This window comes from Lagenorhynchus albirostris, chromosome 2, assembly GCF_949774975.1.
Source record: "Lagenorhynchus albirostris chromosome 2, mLagAlb1.1, whole genome shotgun sequence".
Lineage (NCBI taxonomy): Eukaryota > Metazoa > Chordata > Mammalia > Artiodactyla > Delphinidae > Lagenorhynchus > Lagenorhynchus albirostris.
The window spans coordinates 874,102-896,809 of record NC_083096.1 but is presented as its reverse complement, the minus strand read 5'-3'; the positions used below and the strand labels follow the sequence as shown (position 1 = coordinate 896,809).

General features: G+C 57.4%; 1 protein-coding gene across 1 annotated transcript in view; it reads right to left on the bottom strand.

Moving 5' to 3' along the window:
* LMOD1 (leiomodin 1) overlaps window positions 1-22,708 on the bottom strand; it is a 32,180-nt gene extending 9,472 nt beyond the window's left edge. The window contains exon 1 of the mRNA XM_060126250.1: window positions 22,244-22,708. Coding sequence (XP_059982233.1) covers window positions 22,244-22,504 — 261 coding nt within the window. The 5' untranslated portion in view covers window positions 22,505-22,708. The remainder of the gene's footprint in view (window positions 1-22,243) is intronic.

Below are 22,708 nucleotides of genomic sequence, written 5' to 3'. Positions count from 1 at the left end.
GGCTCATTAGTTGCAGGGTGTGGGCTTAGCTGCCCCGCGGCATGTGGGATCTTAGTTACCCGACCAGGGATCGAACCTGCGTCCCCTGCATGGGAAGGCACAGCCTTAAGCACTGGACCGCCAGGGAAGTCCCCTTGCTTTCAATCCTTTGGGGTCTGTACCCAGAAACAGCATCCCTGGAGCGAAACCCAGGTTCTGGCTTCTCTACACCAGCTGCCTGGACTGCTTCACCACCCAACCCTCCTTGTACCGAGTGTGTCAATCACATCCTTACAAAATCCTCAACCGTGGTCACAGCCACCATGCAAGCCCCGGCCTGACTCTCGCCCACTGCGTGTCTGTGCTGCTCCGCACCGAGACTGCTAGACACACCGCCTCCTGAGCCCCAGCTCTGACGGCAGAATGCCCGGGTCCAGCCTTTGCTTTCCTGTGAACTTCGGGACCACAGTCCTTCCCGGGCTGTCCAGTGGCTTCAACAAAGTTTCATGGAGCTCTAACAGTGCCCAGCGCACAGGAGCTCCCGGCAAAGTCAGGCGTCCTCATTGAGCGCATGTACCAGTCTACAGCCCCTCCTGCGCTCCTTGCCCCTGACCCGCCCCACCCCCAGTCTCAGCAGACCGCCTCCTCCACGAACGTCCCCGGAATAAACAGAAACCAACTGCGGGAATCCTCCCTCCTCCTGTCCAGGGCTCCCGTGCCTGGGGCTCTGGCTCCCAGCCCCACGCCCTGCACCTCCGCCTCCCAGAACCCTAACCTCTTCCCCTTCCCGGCCCCCTCCCATCGCCTTGTAAAAGTGCTCACACCTCTCCCAGCACCGGGACGACCAGACCCTGCCTCCAGCCCACCGCCCCGCCCAGGTGCCCTCTGTCTCTATCTTTTTACCCCAGCCTCCCCCAAAGAGTTCTTTTTAAATCCCTGTTCATCTCTGGATCCAACACAGTTTCGCCTCAACCCCCAACATTCCACGGAAATGTCTCACCCAGATCATCGCTGACCTTGTTGCTAAATTGGATTTAGGTCTTTTATTCCTTATCTTGCTTAGTTGCTTGGAAAACATGTGACACTGTGGACCAGCCCTCCCCTCCCCCCTCGAGCCACCTCCTGGCCCTCTGGCAGCTCCTTCTCAGTCCCCAGGCCGTCCTCCTCTGCCTGCCCCTTAAACGTGGGTCTTTTCAAGGTTTTCCTTGAAGCCTCTTTCATTTGCTCTTTTAGACTCTCCCTGGGTCACCTCATCCACTCTGATGGCATCAGTTGGGTTCTATGTCCTGGTGTCTCTTGAAGCTGTACTTCCGGGCCAGAACCCCCTACGGAGGTTCGGACCCTAGTAACCAACTGTGTAATGAACATCTCAGCTTACGAGCCCCAATGCACCCCCAAAACTCCTCTTCTCTCCCCGCCACCACACCTGCTCCATCTTGGTGGGTGGGTCCCCAAATCCATCCTGATGAGAAGGGGTGGTGTAGCATGTGGGGGGCGGCGTGGACCCCTCTGCCTCACTCATCCCTGCTCCCCTTCCCAAGAGATTCATCCTCCACGCTACCTTCTCCATCCTCACCAGTGCTCCTCTGGCCCAGGCCCTGTCACCTCTCACCTGGGTCACTGCAGACCTTCTCACTGGCCTGCTCTCTGCCGGGACACTCTTCCCACCGCAGCATCGGGACCTTTCTGGAGTACAGACCTGCCAACTCACTCCCTTCCCTGAAACCTTCTGGTGGCTCCCCAGTCCCCCAGGGTAAGCCTTGACTCCCAAGACCTCACCCCAACTTGCATTCCTTCCCACCAGCCCCACCTTTGCCTTCGCCTTCGAGGGACCCAGACTGTGGGCTTTTGCGATGATGTTCTCACTGCTTGGAAAGCTTTTCCTCCTTTTTCCTGGTAAATTCTTACCCTAATTTTGAACCTTGAGGGATCTTAGCTTAGATCTTTAAATCAGCTGGGATTTATTTTGGAGTATGTTAGGAGGTAGCAATCTAACTTTTCCCCCAAACTAATGTCTGAGTTATCTAATGTCTGGATTACTTTTATGATAAGAAAAAAAAAAGTTGTTGCAGAAAAAGAAAAGGAAAGAAAATTGTCTTTAGATATTTCAGTTTCATAGCAAAAAAAAAGGAAAACGAAAAACAAAACAAAAAACCAAAGCCCCTCAGGTCAGCAGCAGCTAGGAGGGACGGATAGGGACAGAGATGGGCGTTGATTCCCCATCACGCAGCCCAGCGGCGCCGTGCCAGGACCCACCACGGAGCCTGACCCTTGCCCGGCCTTGTTCCAGCAACTATGAGGTCAGCGCAGTGATAAATATGAGGGCTGCTCAGAGGGCAGGGGGGCTCAGGCGCTGCCTCCCACCCAGTGTAAACAGTTCATCTTTACCTCCTGGGATGGGGGTGCTTTGTGAACCAGGGACACGGGGCACTTTCTGCTGGCGTCCAGCGCGAGGCCAGGCCGCCTCTGTGTCCGCTTTGCCCTGTGCGTGGAGGGAAGGAGGCCAGCGTCTTCTGGGAAGCAGGTGATGTGGAGACTCGGTGGTCCAGCCCCTGCACCGAACACCTCACCAAACTCTGCCCCTTGGCAGCCTGAGGTCCTCGAGGGCAAAGACTTCGTGTGAAAGAGACGTGAAGTGCTGACCAGGGGAAGGACACCTGCCGGCGGGGACAGGGGAGACTCTGGGGCCCTTGCCCCCTCCTACGAGCTCCAAAAGCCACCCAAAGAAGGGAGGGGTCTGTCTGCGGTCACCGGCATTTCCCTGCGGGGAAGGGGCCGCCAGGTCAGGGGTGGGTCGCGGCTGCACTGGGCCTGCCCTGGCCAGACCCTCGCGGGCGGTGTGAGGCTGGAAGGACACACCTCCAGGGCAGAAGGAAGGGTGTCTGGTGGATCTCCTCTGCCCCGAAGGCTCAGCGGCAGTGTCTCTGTGGGCCTCAGGGACCTGTCTTTGGCCGCTGGGTCTGGTGACTCAGGGTAGGAAGCTTGTAGCAAACCCCATTTTTGGAGAAACTGGGAAAGCACACGGCAGAAACAAACAAGTCGCTTTGGCCCTCTGCTGTCCGCCGGGCTCGGCTGCGCTGAGCGCCTGCAATTCGTCCCAGGCAGACGCAAGCCAGTGAGTCTGGAGAAGGCTGTAAAGGGCCGCTTAGATGTGAGCGTTGCCTCCTGTCCCTCCTGCCACCCCTGGGACCTCAGTGGGACCCAGGGAGTGAGCTGAGCAGTTTAATAATTTTTAAGTAGCTTGTCTCAATTTTAGTGCTTATAATTATTATGAGCTATCGTTTCCTTCGATTTTGACATTGCTTTGTCCCAGTTATCTAGGGTTCATATTCCACCTTTCTGTGGCAACTCAATTTTACATAGTATTTTGAAAGGTAATTGTAACGTCCCTGGGTCCCACTGAGGTCCCGGGGTGGCAGGAGGGACACGCCGTCCTCTTGCCCAGCTGTGAGAGGGGGCCTGGCTCTCCCACAGCTCCTCCCGCCTGTTCTGGACGGAGGCCTGGACTCTGCTCTGCCCCAGGCCCCGAGCTCGGCTTCAGGCTTCAAGTCACCATCTTGAAAGGCTTAATTCCTGGACGAGGGGCCTCACACTTCAGTTCTGCTCTGGGTCCTGAGGAATCTGGAGCCAGTGTCGGGCCGAATAGGGAAAGAGGAGGGAGGAGGCAGCGGCAGGCGCCACGTCCCCGGAGCGGACCTGGGACGGCAGCCCCACCTCCCTGCTCCCTCACCTGCCTTCCTGACACCTCAGCACCCTCGGCACCGCTGTGCTGGGGCCAAGCTGGTCCCCTGCCCGCCTCACTGCCCTCTCCAAGCCACCTGCACCTGCAGCCGGGGCCATCTCTCGGAAATGTCACCTGGTCAGTGGGGCCGGGCTTTTGGGATGAGCCCCAGACCCCTGAGCAGGCCCACAGGTCCTCGTGACGTGGCCGCTGCCCGCGGCTGTGCCCCGCCCCCTCCTGCCCGCACTCCGGTCACCGTGCAGGACACACGGCCTGGCTGCCTTCGAGGTGCTGTTCATGCCGCCCAGTGTCCTGTCCCCCCCCCGCCTGCCTGACTGTCCTCCTCCCCCCAACTTCTCCTCCTCTGCCTCATTCTTCTTTTTTTTTTAATTAAAAAATTTTTTTAATATTTGTTTTTATTTATTTGGCTGCATCAGGTCTCAGTTGCGACACTCGGGATCTTTGTTGCGGCACACGGCCTCTTTGGTTGCGGCACGCGGGCTCAGTAGTTGCGGGCCGTGGGATCTTAGTTCCCCTGACCAGGGATGGAACCCGCGTTCCCTGCATTGGAAGGTGGATTCTTAACCACTGGACCGCCAGGGAAGTCCCCTCCTCCTTCTTTTTAACTTTGTATTTGGGGAAACTTCAACGGTTCATAAAACTAGAGCACAATGACCTCCTGGCAGCTCAGTCATCACTGTCTGCCCCCCTGTGTTTCTCTCACCCTCACATTATTTCAGGGCAAATCCCAGGTATATCGCTTCATGCACAAACAAATCAGTGTGTATCTCTAAAAGATGGCAACTTTTGAGAAAGAGAGCTACGACACTGTTCTCTTACCTAAAAGGTTAATAATAGTTAATTCCTCGGAATGGACCATCAACATGCAGCCCAGGCCCTGGGCCGGGAGCCCCTCCCGGGTGGCTGCCCTGTAGCCCTCTCTGCGCTGTCCTGGGACTAGATGGTGAGCGGCTTGAGGGCAGGACCGGCCCCTTATTTCTGTCCCCGGCATCTGGCCTGGCCCAGTGCTTTGCATGTAACAAATGTTTGCTGGGATGGAATGAAATATTTCAACCCTACCTATGATGTCCCTACCATGTAGGTTCCAGGGACTGAGAGCTCAGTTCTTCCTGAGGAAGCCAAGCCTTTTTTTTTTTTTTTGAAGCTGACTCTATGGCAGGAAGCCCTCTGGCTCCACCCCCAGGGTCCCACGGAACAAGGTCCCCTCCACCTGTCATACTGAGCCCGTCATCCCAGTCTGACCAGAACTTTGTGGATCCTGGTTCCGCTGTTTCCAAGTTCGCACTCCCTCTGGGCCTCAGGTCTGGTGGGTGTGCCTCGCAGACCCCCACGCCCGCAGGACAGGGCAGAACGGACGACAGCCCTGCTGGCCTCAGGAACCCCCCACGTTCCAGGCCCCCTGTGCCATCCTGGGCACCTAGCCACCGTGAGGGGTCTCCCGATGCCTCTGGACGGACGGGACCACGGGGATGAGGGACTGCTGGCTCCAGTGCCACCTCCCCCGCTGCTGACTCTTCCTGCAGGTTGTACCCCAGGAAAATGCCGCACCCGAGCCTCTATCTCCCAGGCCTTGGGCACCTGCAGGTTGTTCTGGAAAGTTCCCTCTTTCATGCTGCGGGGTCGTCACGACTCCCAGAGGCAGCTCCCTTCCCGCAGTCGAGGTCAGGGAGCTGCAAGGGAGCTGGGACCCCCTTGTAGTAGAGTGAAAAGGCTGGGTCTTCCCGTTTGAGACACGCTGGTGGGGGAGGGTCAGAGCCGGGGACCAGCCTGAGCAGTGAGCTGAGCCTTTAAGCCCCAGGACAGCTGGGAGGTGGGTCTAGTCCTTCCACTGCAGGGAGAGAAGTCGAGATCTAGCTGTGGGGGCGGGGGGACTTCCCTGGTGGTGCAGTGGGTAAGACTCCGCACTCCCAGTGCAGGGGGCCCAGGTTCGATTCCCGGTCAGGGAACTAGATCCGACATGCCGCAACTAAGAGTTCACATGCCACAACTAAGGCGCCCATGCGCTGCAACTAAGGAGGTGGCGGGCCGCAGCTAAGGAGCCCACGAGCCGCAACTAAGGAGCCCACGAGCCGCAGCTAAGGAGCCCACCTGCTGCAACTAAGACCCGGTGCAACCAAATAAATATTAAAAAGAAAAAAGTCTAGTGGGGGGAGGCAGCGAAGGAGGATGTCAAACCCTTACATCAGGGAGGCCAAGCCCCCCCCCCCCCAGTACAGGACCCTGTGTCTATGCAGTGGAGGCCGGGCCAGGAGGACATGGGACTGAAGCGTCATCCCAGGGGGCCTCCTTCAGAGGGCTCAACTGGGACAGGAGACACGCAAGGACTCTCTCAGGGCGAGGGTCAAAATGGGCAAAGCACGGGACTTGTTGGGCACGGGGTGGAGGGGCTGAGACCAGAACCTTGCCCTGGGGCCAGATCACTCCAGACGCCAGAGTTCACGCCTGGGCCTCACATGATGGGCAACGGAAACACACACTTTTAGGCAGGAAAGTGACGGACGGTCAGGTTGTATTTGGAGAGACAGCTCTGGCAGGACGTGATGGGATCCCAGACCGAGGCTGACAGTGCCCGCCTTGAGGTGAATTCTATGCTCATTTCTGGGGGACAGTTCATAAGATTTGGTTAAGTGGGGAAAGCCCCCAGGACTTCCAGCTCGGTTGACAGGAGAGATGGTGATGCTTTAAAACCATGACGAGGAGGGTGGAGGGAAGGCGGGTGGGAAGTGGGGTGACGGCGGTTTGGGCCGGGATGACGGTTAAATGCCCAAGGAGCTGGCTTTAGTTAAGACCGACGGCTCAGGAGAGAGACCTGCGCTTGAGACGCACATCTGGGAGTGGCAGGTGTGCAAGCAACAGTGAAACCACAAGAATAAATACGGCAGGTCTGGAGAAGGAGGGTTAGGACGACGGAAGGGATTTGAGGAAATCGCCACATTATTTCATGAAATAAACCCGTGTCCTCTGAGGTTAGCAAGACCCCAGTGAGATATACACCTCACACCAACTAGGGTGGCTATGATTAAAAAAAAAAAAAAAGTCAGATAATAGCTGGTGTCAGCGAGGATGTGGAGAAACTGGAACTTTCATACACTGCTGGCGGGAATGTAAGATGGTGCAGCCGCCTTGGAAAAGCCTGGCGGTTCCTGAAACAGCTGAACACAGTTACCCTATGAGCCAGCAGTTCCACCCCTAGGTCATATATATACCCAAGGTAAGTGAAAACGTGTCCACACAAAAACTTACACACGCATGTTCACCGCAGCATTATTCATAACGGGCAAAATGCGGAAACAACCCGGATACCCATCAGCTGCTGTGGTGTAACCATAAAAATTAATATTATTCAGCCATAATGCTGATGAAGTACCACGCTCCAACGGGGATGAACCTTGAAAGCACGATACGTAGAAGGAGCAGAGCCCAAAGGCCCCGTGCTGTACGGTTCCACGCACATGAGATGCCAGCACAGGCGCACCCAGAGAGACAGAAGGCAGATGAGCGGTCGCCAGCGTCTGGGGGGGCGGGGGCGGGACCTGGGGGGGAGCTGCTCGTGGGTGCGGGGTGTACTTTGCAGCAGATGGAAACATCCTGGAATTAGATAGTAGAACTGGTGGCACAACTTTGTGAATTACTAAAAAAACCACTGAACTGCACACTCTGAAACGTTGAAGTTCATGGTATGTGAATTCTATCTCAACGAAAAATGGGAAGATAATTAAAAGAGACCTTGCTCTTTATTATACAATGATGGGGGGTTATACTGAACAAAATCCTATTGTACGTACCGTGTTTATCTTCTCTTGCTTTAATTTCTAAAGGATAAAGATTCGATAAAGAACTGAAAATTCTTTCGTTCCATCAATGGAACACCGTATTAGACCAGCCCCACCCAATGGAAACATCATGGGAGTTATACCAGCAATTTTAAATGGTCTAGTAGCCACGTTAATACAAAGGAAAAAGAAACAAGTGAAATGAATTTTAATAATGTGTTTGTTGAAGTTTCAGTGCCCTTGAATTAGAAGGGGCTGAGTCACTAACCCTGCAGATTGAATGTATAAGCACTGACTGAACTTGACCTTGAACCCATCACATCCTTCTGTTTCCCAGCGTCCCAAGAATATGCTCACGTGTGCACGCACACATGTGCACACACACCCAACGCCACGTCAGACTTCCCTCTGTGAAGATATGCATTCGGGACACACGCAGGAAGGGTTGATGACATGATTTCCTAATAAATCCTGTGTTTTTTAAATAAAAAATACATGTTTGGAGCCCATCTGAAAATGATTTCCACGTGTGATCAATGTAAAATTACTAGTGAGCCAGTTCATTCTTCCCGATAGGTCTGGGGCGTCTGTGTGACTCACGCTTGGCTCCCAGCGGCCACACCTCCAGCTCGGCAGCCCCATGTGGAAGGGTCCCCGTGCCGGATCCCGAGTGACTGCACTTCCCGTGTGGGCCGTTTGCTTCCCTCTGTTTATTCCCATTTGTGACGAGCAATAAATGCCCTAAATAGTAAGGGCTCCTGTGATCCACAAAGACCCTTAGTGACCCAGCGTCCCGGGAGGGGGCGAGTGGAGAGACCACGGCCTCCACCGCAGCGGCTGCAGGACCTGGGGTGGAGGGGGTGCGGGGTGGCGATTCCGGGGCCGCAGGCTGGGTGAGCGAGCCCTGGGTCTGCATCAGGGAGAAGCCATCCTGGGACCACCGAGGGCAGGGTGGGCCGGGCCAGCTCCCGCCCCAGAGCGCAGAGGGCTTCCAGGCGTAGCACCTGCCCCAGGCTGGTGCACGGCAGGCATCCGCCACTCAAGGGGGTGCTCAGAAAGGAGGCTGAGAGACAGACTCTTTTTCTGTGAACATGAAGTCAAAAGGAGGTGTTCGAGAGCGTCCCTGGCCACCAGCTGGGTGACCTCCTCAGCCCCAGCTCCTTTGTCTGTCAAGCAGGTTAAAGCCTGTCTATCCCTACACTGCAAGGCTGACGGGAGGGGAAATCAGACGGCGCCTGCAGGAACCCACAAGACCGGACAGGCCGGCAAGCGTGAGGTTCCCCTTTGGAGCCTGGACAGCTGGGGCTCGTGGGCGGATGTCCCAGGACGGCAGCTGAGAGCTCACCTGGGTCAGCTGAGCCGAGACACCCTTCCTCTGCTTTTCTGGGGGAGGGAACCGGTACCAGGAGGACTTGGTACATTGGGGCGCCTTTGGGGCAGGGCCTCGGAAGCAAGAGGATGGACCAGTGCCCTCCCCTCCTTGACATCCTGCCCACACCTGAAATTTCCCAGGCTGGAGACTTGATTCTCTCTGTCAGTAGGAACAACTCTTTCCTCCCAAGTCCGAGGAAGGCCGGGCACGCCAGTTCTGCCACGGTGCACGCAGGTGACTGGTCCTGGGGGGGCGGAGGGCTGCCCTGCTTGGCAGACGTACCAACATCAGGAATTTGAGCCTCAAGAAGGAGCACAGGTGGCCTCGCGTGTCCCTGTCCCGGGATTAGCCATCAGGGAGTCTTTTCTCCCCTTCCCTAGTCGGTCTTGCCCATCTGGCGAGAGTCTCAGCGGGGAAGTGTGTCAGTGGCTCTGTTTATCATGGGGTTTGGCTTAGTCTCTCTGGGGACAGGCGCCAAAGGCCAGGGGAAGGAGCCTGCGTCTGCGGATCCACTTGGGGACTTGGAAAGTATATTTATTGGAAACCATGTAAGTGTCCAAATATAGGCAAATGGCTTAACCCAGCCATACGATGGACCATAATACCCTCTGAAAACGATGTTCAGGAAGAATTTTTAGTGACATGGGAAAATGACTACTATAATATGATAAGCAAACAATAATAACAAGCAGGAATCAGAATGTATGTGAATATGTGTGTTTGTGCATAAAGGTGTCTCAGCTACAAAAGGAAAAGTGTGTACGCACGCCTGCACTCAGGAAATGTGACCATGGCTGACACCTTTAGCTAATAAGACAAAGAATTATTGGTTATTTTCTCTATTTCCCCTGTTTTGATATTGTCTATAATGAGCCTTATGACATTACAATTATAAATTGTTGTTTGAAGAAACAGCACCTCCGTGCTCTGTGTACCCCTGTCTCCTCCTGCCTTTAAGGCAAGGATTACAGGGACGGAGAGCAAAACAGAAAGTCTCTCTGACCCCCGACCTGAAGGAACCCTGACCATTGGGACACTGGCGTCTTCAGCATCTGGGTCATCAGTAGACACTTTCCTGGTGATTTGGAAATACATTCTTTCTAAATAATATACAGGGATAGGCACGCGGAAGACTCTGCCGTTGGAGTAGGGGAGATGACCCATCGGGGGACACTTGGTACGAGGAAAATGGCTTGAAGTCAGCCCTTGTCAAAGGAGATTCCAGGAGATGCCCTAAGGTGTCCACTGCATGTACTGAATGTCTTTCTCCTCTGTATTTAGAGTGGGACCAGCTATTTAGCATCTTTGGGAGAACTGAGGAAACAGTCACTCAGTTTTCTGCAGGGCTTGGTTCCCTGCAGAGCCCTGGTGAGAAAAGCTGACCGTTTATCTACAAGGACCTGCTCCCGGCTCTGCTCCGGCCTCACAATCCTGGCTTCAGGAGGGCCGGTGTGTATCTACCTGGGTCAGGACTGGCCCATCCACGACCTTCCCAGTTATCACACCCCCACGTTCAGACCCCCAGCCGCCCCACAGGTGGGCCTGCGACACTGTGACCGGGGCTTTGCTCCCGCTCCAAGGGGAGACCTGCCTGGAGCCAGTTCTCTGCAGGAGCCATGTCACCTCCTCTGGATCTAGAGGCAAAGCCGCAAACTTCTCCAGACATTTTAGGGGAGAAACCAGATGGTGGGCGCTGACAGCCCCAGCTGGCTGCGTCTGGAGCTAATCATTGATATGCTCTTTAGGGTGTATCAGTGGCCCCCGAGACACAGGCGAACTGGACTGGTCAGGCTAAAAATGTCAGCCTGTGATCTCAGGTCCCTGGAGAGCCATTTAAGAGAGGATCCAGAGAAGGAAGAAAAATGGAACAAGTTAAAAATGAGTCCCTGAGTCTCGTTCTGTGCAGAACAAACTGAGGGGGAAATACGGCAGTGACCTCTCCCAGCGCTGGGGCCGTAGGGTGCAAACTTGTGGACCGATTTCAGTGGCTGTTTACAGAAACTGGAAAAAAGGAGTCACCGCCAAGTCTCTCTCCATTTGGGGATCTGGACACAAAATCATATTTTCCAGTAGTCTCCGAAGAGCACAGATGAATAAATAACTTCTGCAGGTCCAGTCAAGCAGGACGAGAATGGTATTTGCAAACTATTCATCCTCTGTTCATTCAACGTTCAGATGTGTTCTGAGCCGGGCCCTGCACTCACTGCTGGGGAGTGGGGCTGGGTGAGGGTCAGGCCTCGCCCTCTAGATGTGCGGGGAAACACGGGCACAGGCGATGCGGGAACACCACGTTCCACGTGTGCGTGTGGACAGCCGTGTCACGGCTGTCACCGGAGCTGAGCCTCCAGGGAGGAGGATTAGCCGGGCTGGCAGGTCAGCACAGGCACAGAGGAAGGAGAGGAAGCCCCTTTGTGGGCCACCGTCAGGCGTAGACGTGGCAAAGGGTGAAAGTCAAGGGGACGAGCATTAGTAGCCGGGAGTCAGGGAGGTGCTGGCTTGCCCAGGGCGCCCTGGGCCGCCAAGGAGTGTGGGTTGGTGGTGGAAGCCGTGTGGAGCAAGGGGGTCTCACGCAGGACAGTGTTGGGGTCGAGATTGCATTCAATGATAAGACGCTGGCAGCTCGGGGAGGATGGATTCCACGGGCAGAGGAGGGGGTGGGCGGCGAGGTCACGACGCGCGATCTGAGCGACTGGGGAGGTGGACCGGAGGGGAGGACAGCGCACCAGGGTTCTGTCGCCAAGAGAAGCCGGGACACGGGCAGGGGGGCTAGGCAGCCCCCTGCTCACCAAACTACAGAGGAGGAGGAGAGGCGGGCCCGGGCTGGGGCGATGGTTCATTTATTTTTGGACTAGTTGAACTTGAGACACTGGAGGAGCACAAGAGGCAAGTGAATGCTCTAGACTCAGAATGGAGATCTAGGCCAGAGGGAGTGGGCGGGCACAGGGGCTGCGGCCAGAGCCCTGGCCACAGCGGTGTCTGGACACCAGGGGAAGATGGGGAGGGAGCAGCTGCGGAAGGAAGGAAACCAGCGTGTTGGTCAGGATGCCAAGGACTGAGGTGGCGTCGGAGGGCGCAGAGGAGGCACGCGGGACGAGGACTAAAAAGCCAGCCCCCAAGGCTGTCGGTGCAGGGGCCAGGGAGCTGCGGTGAGATGGTGACTGTGGGGCTGCTTCCTGCAGGTTTGTTGTGAAGGAGGAGAGATGGGGCCGGAGAGAGAGCAGGGAGGCAGGCTGAGGAGAGACGGGCAGAGACAGACACGGACAGACAGACATAGAGAGACAGAGAGACACAGCGGGAGGGACAGAGACAGAGAGACACAGAGGAGGGGACACAGACACAGACAGACAGACACAGAGAGACAGAGAGACACAGAGGGAGGGACAGAGACAGAGAGACACAGAGGGTGGGACAGAGACAGAGACAGAGAGACACAGAGGAAAGGACACAGACACAGACAGACAGACACAGAGAGAGGGACAGAGACAGACAGAGACAGAGAGAGACAGAGGGAAACAGAGGGACAGAGACACAGAGAGACAGAGAGACACAGAGAGAGACAGAGACAGAGAGAGACTGACTGAGAGAAAACCGGTGTTTAAGGGAGCAAAGGTTGCAGAGGACACAGGAGAGAACAGGATCCGAACAGTGCCTGGTCCAGAGGAGGGCCGTCTTTTCCGTGCTGAGATGGGAGGGAAGGGGGAAGATTACATACATGGACGCCTACACGTTTTCAGGTAGCAGAAGAGGAATTTGAAGGTATTCCCACCCGAAGCCTTCAAGGTTCTCAGTGAAACCTGGCGCCAGGTCATCCGCTGAGGGTGAGAAGAGAGCTGGGACAAGAGGGTTCCTAGAGGAAGGCTGGCTTCTGGAAGAAGAGGGGGATGTGCGGAGGTTTTCTGGGCAGCCTGAGGCCTGGCCGCGGCAACGACGACGTACCCGCCACGTCATTCTCTCCAGGTCTGGGGAGCAGCTGTGGGGCGGGGCACATATGCCAGGGAGTTAGTCTCCTGCCGGCCCAGTGACGAAGGTGGGGGCCGAAGCATGAGAACCGAGGGTAATGCTGAGAATGACCGAGTAAGATAGAAGCTCAAGGGGAAAATAAGCAAAGCCGGAAAGCCTCCAAACACTGATGAGAAGTCTGTCCACGCTGGGGCCAAGGATGGAAGGGGCCACCGTTTCTGGGAAAGTTATAGTCTGGGGGTGGAGAGACCCGACCCGGGCCTCACTGTGGCATCCAGGTCTGAACAGAGTGACTGGTGGGCGTGTGGGAGGGCAGGATGTGTCCCAGGACGTGAAGGCAGGCGGTTGCCCTCAAGGATGGGCCCCAGGAGAAATGACCACGGTGGCTATCACTTACTTAAATGCCTACTGTTTGCAAATTGCTATGTTAGACATTCTGCAAACTTGTGTGCCCCACCCTCACAGAGACTCCAAATTAGATAGGATCACCTCTATTCACAGGCAAAGAAATGGGAACTTCATTATGCGTTTTCTGTGTGGCAGCAATGCCACTCACAGGCACATCCCCAACAGAAATGAAATCGTAAGTGCACCCAAAAACGGACAAAAGCGTTCCTAACAGCATGGGTTGTAATATCCCCAAAACTGGAAACAACCCATATGTCTAAACAGTGAAACGATAAATAAATTATGGCATATTTACACAAGGGGTTACCACATAGCGGTGCAAGTAAACAACAACAAACAAAGCTACGGACGACATGGATGTATCTCACAAACATAAAGACACAGGACAGGACACACGCTGTGTGACTCTAAATGCATGATTTTAAACGGGCGAGCTAAGCCTGGGGTTAGAAGCCAGGGTTGGGCTCCCGTGGGGACGGACGGGAGGGGCGACGGGGAGGACGCCTGGGGTGATGCCGTCGACGCACTGGTTCTGGTTCACTTTGTGGGAATTTGCGAAAGTCTGTATTTGTGTTTTGTACACTTTTCTGCATGTGTTTTATATTTCAATAAAGACGTGCGCTAGAGAAAGCATCCACTCTTGTCAATGAGACACAGGTAAGACACTGAAGAATAAGATGAAAGAAGGTAAAGCTGGAGAACGCTCGGAGCTCATCTGAGGCTGCGCGGCTGCTGAACCCTCTGGCCGGGAAAGGAGCCCGGGGCCCCTGCTTGGCCTGCAGCCCAGGGCTCGTCCCACCGCCAGCCATGCCTCCCGCTGGGCACGATGGCCTTGGGGACAGAGGATCAGTGCCCCGGAGTGACAGTCTACTGGGTCTTGGAACAGCTCTGGCAGCTGTTGAAGCTGATGTTCAAGGCCGGGTTTCATGTCTGGGGCGTCTCGTGTGTCCCTACCTCACCAGGAAGCACTGAGCATTTCTCTTGGGACCTGAGGCATAACCTCTGACCTCTGACCCCAGCCTCCCAGCTGCTCCCCTTCAATCCACCCCCGCTTGGCGGGGCGTGTCTTTCCAGAGCAGCCCGGGTACCTGGCCCCATGTGAGAGGCCAAGCTCCCCTCCCCCTCCCCCGACTCGCCTTCCTGACGCATCGTGCCCCCCTCCGCGCCCCCCTCCGCGCCCCCCCCCCAGTGTGGGAGGTGAGGCCCCACCGTAGTGCGTCCCGCCATCAAGGTCTCCCTCTCTACTGACCCTCGCCAGCAGCACCGAACACGCTGTCACAGCCCATCTTTTAAAACTCCTCCCGTGATCCGTGTTTACCTCCAGCTGCTCCCCACTAGAACAAAATGCAGAAAAAACAGAGAGCCGTGTCTGTGTGCTCCATCTGCCGGCCCCGCCATCCTCCTCGAGTCTTAACCTTCCAGAATCTCTCAGCAGGAACAGACGTGGCGGCCCCCCCCCGCCCCCCGCCATGAGCCCCTTTCACCTGCTTCTAAGAAACGGCTCCGAGCCTCCGCCCTCCTCCCCAGCCTCCTTCAGGGCTCCTCCTCCTTCTCCAGCGCCTGAAGCGTGGGAGGGACGGAGACCGGTCCTCGGCCCTGGCTCTTCACCCACACTCGCTCCCCAAGTGCCTCTTCCAGGCTCAGGGTTTGCAGCATCACCTCCACACTTCGGGCTCCCAAACGGGCTCTCGCCGCTGAGCTGCAGACTCGACCTGCGACCCAGCGCTCCCCGTCGGGCTGCTAAGCTCCACGAGCATTCTGCATCTGCTCAAATCCCCTGCTCACGTCAGTGAGCGGCGCCAGATATACCCGCAGCTCAGGCAGGACGGATCACCTCACTCCTCTCTTTCCCCCAAAACGTCAGCCAGGCCTGGCTGTGCTGCTGTGAAGTATCTCCCGAATCTGACCACCTCTCAATCCTGCCCTCCTGCCCTCTGTGCGTCCCACCGCTGGCAGAGCAATGGGTCCGCGCATTTTATTTTATTTTTCATGGAAAGGCATTTTATTTTAAATATAGTAGTGTGTACATTTCCTTTTGAAAACGGAGGTCAGACCACATCTCTCCCCTGCTCAAAACCCTCCAATGCCATCCCACCCTGCTTGGAATAAAACTCCAAGCTCCCACTGCTGCCCTGTAAGGCCCCGCCCCACCTGAACCCGCCCCGCCTCACCTGAACCCGCCCCGTATAACCTGAACCCACCCTGCATCACCTGAACCTGCCCTGCATCACCTGAAAACCACCCCATATCACCTGAACCCGCCTCGCATCACCTGAACCCCGCCCCATATAAACTGAACCCGCCCCGCATCACCTGAACCCCGCCCCGTATAACCTGAAAACCACCCCGCATCACCTGAACCCGCCCCGTATCACCTGAACCCCGCCCCACATCACCTGAACCCCGCCCCGTATAACTTGAACCCGCCCCGTATCACCTGAACCCGCCCTGCATCACCTGAACCCCGCCCCGCATCACCTGAACCCTCCCCATATCACCTGAACCCGCCCCGCATCACCTGAACCCGCCCCATATCACCTGAACCCCGCCCCGTATCACCTGAACCCGCCCCCGTATCACCTGAACCCCGCCCCGTATCACCTGAACCCGCCCCCGTATCACCTGAACCCCGCTCCGTATCACCTGAACCCGCCCCGCCTCACCTGAACCCACCCTGCTTCACCTGAACCCAGCCTACTCCTGGCCTCATCCCCGCTCGACTGCTCCAGTTACAGGGCCTGGCTCGCCCTCTGACAGGCTACACCTGCTAGCACCACAGGCCTTGTGTTTGCTGTTCCTTCTAGACCGTCCCGTGGCCGATCCCTCAGTCCATCCCAGACCTGTTCCCACATCGCCTCTGGGCAGTGTCTTCCCTGACCCCTGGTAGGAATCTCCCCCCACCAAGACTATTGGTTATATACTCTTTCCTGAAACTAGGTTATTCTTCTTTGTAACAAACAGATGTTACCTGTGATGTGTGTATATGGTCTCTATGAGTATTATCTGTCTCACCCACTAGAACGTGAGCTCAGGGCCAAGGGCCTCTCTGTCTTACTACTGTCTCCTAGCGTTTAGAAATTGCCTGTTGGGAACTCACAAAATAGCTGGAGAATCAATGATTTAGTGGAATCCGCCTCCCTACTTAGAAACACAAACATGATCCGTGAACCCTGCCTAAAAAGAGTGAAGGCGGGACAGGGCTCAAGGCCCCACCTCCAGGCCCCCAGCCCCCAGCCTGCCAAGTGCCTTCTCTCTTTTGGCCGCGCCGCAGGGCAGGGCATGCAGGACCCTAGTTCCCTGACCAAGGATTGAACCTGTGCCCCGAGCAGTGGAAGCTCGGAGTCTTAACTACCGGACCTTCAGGGCCAGGGAAATCTCCCCGCCACAGGCCTTCCGTGCCCTGGCCTAAACCTCACAACTGCCCTATGGTGGGCTTTGCTTCCGTCTTGTGGATGGGCATCTCGGGCTCCGAAAGGCAAAGGGCCGGGGTCTGAATCCAGGTCCAGCTGCCTCTGCAGACCCTGTTCTGACCTCCAGACTCGCTACCTTCTGCGCCAGGGATGTTCTACTTTTCAGGTCAGGGCGGGGTCCCGCTGGTACTGATGCGACAGCCTGAAGGGGCTGTGGGCCCTCCTGGGGGAGGCAAGGGGGGTGGGAGGGAGAGGGCGCGGGGGCGGAGGCCGTTCTACTCCTAGCTGTTTGTAAAGGGCCTCGGGATGACCAGCTGGTCTTCTCTGCGGGGGACCCCAGAGACCAGGAGGGTTCACAGGCCCGAAACCTCCCCCATCTCCCTTCCCCCAGCAGCGTCCAGCCCCAAGCCTCAGCCCTTGAGCCTGGGGGTAAAATAATTAGGCAGAGGCTAGAAGAAACCAGGCCACGGGCTGGGGGTGGGGCAGGAAGTAAGTAAACTCCCCCTGCCTCCCTCTTTACTGAACTCCCCGCCACTCTCCCCGCGTCCATCCAGTCCTCACTCCCACCGGCAGTAGTTTTTAACCTCATGAGAGATTAAGAAGAAGATTTGGCGAGTACCCAGGCATGAAGTCTGCAGGATTCAGGGAGAGGAGGGCAAGGTCCCTGTGCCACTTTCAGCACCTGGTCCAATTCAACCTCACAGTAACCCTCCAAGGTCACCTGACAGGTAGCGTGGTCGACTCAGGAAGCCACGTTAATGAGGCCTTTGGCCCAGATGGTCCCCAGCACCCTGAGTGTGCTTCCTTCCTGAGGGGACTCACTGAGTTCTCTAGCTCGTAAGGGACAGGAGCTGGGTCACACCTGGACACCTCGGGCTCCAGACACTGGGGGCTCCCCCCACCCCCGTGTCCTGGGCCAGCAAACCGTGGGGGGACAGACCCGTCTTCCTTCTCCCGTTATGCCAGGAGAGGTCTGGTAAACAAGCTCAGGCTGGTCTGGAAAGGCTATTCCTGTTTATCCGACTTGGCAGGCATCGAATATCAACTACCCCCCCACCCCAGATGTCTGACACAGATGCTCGTCTCTTGGGTGGAGGGAGAGGCTGATGGGAGCAGATGGTGGGTACGGGCTCTGGCCCCATCCTGGCCCCTTCCTGCCTCAGCCTGGGGACCCCGAGCCCCCAGCCTACCCGATCTGGTAGCAATCTCCCCTTGGTCAGTGGGATGCTCATCCCAGCCCCGCCCACCTGCATCCCCCAGCACTGCTGCACTTTCTGCGTGTTCGGGTCTCCATGGTCCTGCCTCCCTGTCCGCCTGGCCCATCCATCCACCCTGCTGCCTCGCTGAGGAGAAGGCAAGCGCCCAGGGGCAGCCCAAGGGTGGCAGCAGGAGCTTCACTTGCTGAAAATTCATCAAACTGAACATTCTATGCATACAGAAGAACCTATATAATACGTGATTAAGAGCAGCAACTAAGACAAACACACGTGGATCCCACCACCTAGTTTAAGAAGTGCGCTTGGGCTTTCCTGGTGGCGCAGTGGTTGAGAGTCCGCCTGCCGATGCAGGGGACACGGGCTCGTGCCCCGGTCCGGGAAGATCCCACATGCCGCGGAGCGGCTGGGCCCGTGAGCCATGGCCGCTGGGCCTGCGCGTCTGGAGCCTGTGCTCCGCAACGGGAGAGGCCACAACAGTGACAGGCCCGCGTACCACAAAAAAAAAAAAAAAAAGTGTGCTTTTTCACACTCCGGTTGGACAGAGGCAGATTTCAGATCCAGGGTGGGATTCTGAGCTGGCCGGGCCATCGCCGGTGCCCGCTGGTGCCTCCCCATCACGTCTCCTGCCCCTCCGCCCGGCCTCTGGGGCTATTCTGGTTGTGTACCCATTGGGGTTAATCTCCTTAAGCAAGGAGCCATGCCGCCCAGTGCACACGGCAAAGGGCAATGGGACCTGCTGCTGCTGCTGGGCTCTTCCGCTTTCCCGTCGCTGCGGGGAGACCGCGGATGCTGGGCTGGGAGCTGAGGCTGCGGGGGCAGGGGCCACAGGGAGCTCAGAGGCTTTTTGGGCCCAGCAGCTACTGGCTCATGGAGGTTCTCGAGTTTTCCCCGAGGGAGAACCCAGAAGGGCGTCCTCCACCCTGGCTGAGCTGCCCTTGCTCCTGCCTGGGCGCAGGTGCTAATCCCAGCCCCCGGCAGGCCAGGGAGGAGGACGGAGAGGCAGGCGGGAGGCCTTCTTTCCCACTTGGGAAGGAAAGAGAACACACGGCTGACCCGCTGGGATCCGGTTCCTGAAACCTGAGCCACGACGACGGTTTCACTGAACCCTTGGCCACACACCTGCCAGGGCCGTCTTCCACCTGGGCGGGAGGACCGGGATGACACACACTGGCCGAGGGCTCTGCCTCTTTACAGGGAGGGAGGGGAGCCAGGGGTCAGCTCTGTCAAGCCCACCCTGACCCCCTGCTCACCAGGCCGAGCTAGCACGTGTTCCCCAGAACCACACCAGCTGCACAAGAAAGCAGACTTGGCAACAATGTGACGGGAGGACAGGATGGGCCGGGGTGGGGTTGGCACAAGTGGCGTTGGAGGCCTCAGAACAGGCAAGGTGCCTGACACTGCCAGGGGCAGGGAAAGTCAGGGAAGACTCCCTGGAGGAAGTGGTACCTGAGACCCAAGGACAGATAGGAGCTGACCTGGAGGAAGCAGGGGGTGGGGAAGAAGCAGAGCGAGGTCCCTTCCACAGCGAGACCCACCCAGTCTGCATATGAACCTTGGGGACCCCGCCCCAGGAAGAGCCAGAGTGTAGCACCCACACTGGGCCCGCCTTCCACTCTTGTCTCTACGTATTAAATACAAAACCCACACTGGGCCCGCCTTCCACTCTTGTCTCTATGTATTAAATACAAAAACAAACAGCATTTTACTATGGAAGATCTGAAACATATACACAGAAGTAGAGAGATGAGTATAATAGCACAGTGCGGACTCACCACCAGCTTCAACACGTCAGCAACTGTCTACCAGCGGACAGTCTCACGTCATCTATACCCTGCCCACTCCCACCCCCCCCCCACCCCGGGCCGCAGTACTTTAAAGCAAATTCCCTAATCCTAGCAGGTTTTTTCCCGTAAGTGTTTTAGTGTCCGCATCTAAAAGATAAGGATCCTTTAACAAGTATGCCCATGGGCTTCCCTGGTGGCGCAGTGGTTAAGAATCCGCTTGCCAATACAGGGGACACGGGTTCAAGCCCTGGTCCGGGAAGAGCCCACATGCTGTGCAGCAACAACTGAGCCTGCGCTCTAGAGCCCTCGAGCCACAACTACTGAGCCCATGTGCCGCAACTACTGAAGCCCGCACGCCTAGAGCCTGTGCTCCGCAACAAGAGAAGCCACAACAATGAGAAGCCCAAGGATCGCAACGAACAGTAGCCCCCACTCGCCGCAACTAGAGAAAGCCCGCGCGCAGCAACGAAGACCCAACGCAGCCAAAATAAATAAATTAATTAAATACATACAAAAAAAGACAAAAGTGCGCCCACAACACCGTCATCAAGTCAGGCGACGCCGGCTCCTTACTCTCTGCTTAGAGGCAGTTCCGGCACCGCCCTCCCAGCCCCATGGCTCCTGGGCTTCTTGACCCAGACAGCCGACACGCTGGAGCTGCAGTTTTGCCTTCGAACCAGCCCGATGGAGTCGATGAGGTGGACATTCCAGCCTCACTGTGGGGATGAGGCGACCAAGGCAGGTCACAGTGCGGGACTCTGGTCCTCAGACCACGTGTTTCAAAGCAGAGCTCGTACCAGGCTCGAGTTCTGCTAAGGGTGCTGACAAAGCCGCGTCCCCGGGTTTGTGCCCCCTCCCCAGGTGACACAGGTGACTCTGCCCATGGCCCGGGAGCCACCGAGCTGCATGGGCCCCCGGCCTGGGGGAGGAAGCGGTGTGGGGTGTGGAGGACCGACAGCCTCCCTCCAAGGGAAAAGGCCTAGGGGTGCCTTCCCCACAGGCGTCATGTGTCCCCTGACTCGGGCTCTGCCTGCGAGACAAGTGTCCACCTGGTGCTAACCGGCCGGCCGGGAGGGAGGCCTGTGAGGGTGAGCCCCTCACATGCTCTGCGGCCTGAACGCCTTGCTTTGGGATCAGGAGTGTTTCCTGCTTGTGTTTCACCTCCGGGGACCTTTGCAGCTGTGGGCTCAGAGCCTGGGGACTGGGTGCCAGGGGTCCAGTGGGGCGTTGACAGAGGTGCCAGCCCCCGGGGAGCGTCTTGCTTCCTTCCGTGCGTCCCAGCAGCAAGTCCCCGCGTCCTCTCATTTCCCATCGAGGCGGTAGTATCTACCCAGCGCGTCGGAGCTGCACCTGGACCTTGCCCACAGGATAATAAACGGTAACTGACCTAAAATGCTACCGCTATGTGAGTTCCCGGTGCACAGCAGAGTGATTTGATAGTTCTGTGTGTTACGAAACGACCCCTACCCTACCAGGGTTTTGGCAAAGCTTTAAACACAGGCCGGGGTGGCAGGGGCAGGCCGGGCGCCAGCCCCCCACTTGCCCCAGCCTCTACCCCTCTGCTGTTGCTTCCCAACCTCGAGGGGCCACGCGTGCCCACCGGCGGGCGCTGCAGCTAGTGTCCCCGCCGGACGCCTCGCAGGAGTTTCAGGTGATGGCGCACAGGGAGGTGGCCGGGGAGGTCCAGGCGGGGGGGTGGGGAGGCGACACACAGCAGAGCAGTCTCCCCAGCAGACACTCCTGACCTGGAGGAAGGGTGTCTGCGGAGTCGTCCTCCGGCCGAGGCCAGGCTCCTTTGTCCCAAGAAAACCCACATATGAGCGCACGGCAGAAACCCGGGAAAACCCAGAAAGCCACTTTGCTTAAGCCCATCCTAGATGTGCGCAGACGCTTCCCCAGCGGTCACCCCTGCCCCTCCTCTGTCCCCTCCTGGTGGCAAAACACCTGGTGGCTGGGAAAGAGCTTCATCCCCCAGCCAAGGGGCCTTACCCCCAAAAGGGGGCCTGCTCCCTCAAGAGGCTCCTCCAGAAAGTGCAGACCCCACCTCCCCCGGGAATGAGACGGACGGGAGCTGTGGGTGAAGGTGCAGACCTTGGCCTGTCTCCACTGCCCTGGGAAGCCCATCTGACCAGCTGCCTCACACGGTCCACATGCCACGAGATGCCCAGAGGCCTTGAAAGCGAGCTGTTCTCCACAAGGACTGGACTGCAAGCCCAGTCTCCCTTCCTGCCAGGAGGGTGGGATGAATGGGAAGGAAAAAAGCCAGGTGTGGGCATCCGGGTGGAGTCAACCCGACAGTGACCACCCCAAGGGCGTTCCCCTCCAGCTCCCAAGTTGCTAGCAGCCCCGCGTGATACGTGGGTGCAGGTCCCCCCGACACATCCGACCTCTGCTTCATGAGACGGCAAATAGGGGTAAGGGGCTCACACGGCCAGTTCAGGTTATGACAATCGGTTCTGAAACATTCAATCCTTTGCCAGCGAGAACTCTTCTTCTAAGGAAAGAGCATCCTCATCGCGGCGTCGGGGTCTCCCCCCTCCCCCTCCCTCCCCTCCCCCTCTTCTCCCTTCCCCCTCCCCCGCCCCCCGCCCCACTCACATCTATGGACATCTCCCTCTGGATAAGCTTCTTGGTCTCCTTTTCGCAGAAGTTGAGCATGGCTTCCCGGTTGTACACGCCCGTGGACGACTTCTCCGTCTGGTTCCTCTGGCGCAGCCCCACGGGGACGCTCCCGTCTGGGTCCACCACGTCCAGCTCCTTCTCCAGCTCCGCCATCTCCTCAGGAGACAGGGTGGACAGCAGGCTGTCGATGTCGGGGTCCTCGCTCACCTGCCGGCGATACTTGGCTACCTTGGACATCTTGGCAAAGTGGGCTGCTGCTCTCGTGAGGGCTGCAGGGAGGTCCTGGTGGGCGGGGACGGGGTGCGAGCCGATCTGGACAGAGCAGACCCCCAGCTGGTCGAGGACCTCGGCTCCCCTGCCCTGCCTGCTGCAGGTGCCCAAGTGTGAACGGGGGGCAGCAGCCTCCCCAGTCCCAGGGCTAGTGGACCCGGGCTGGTCCAG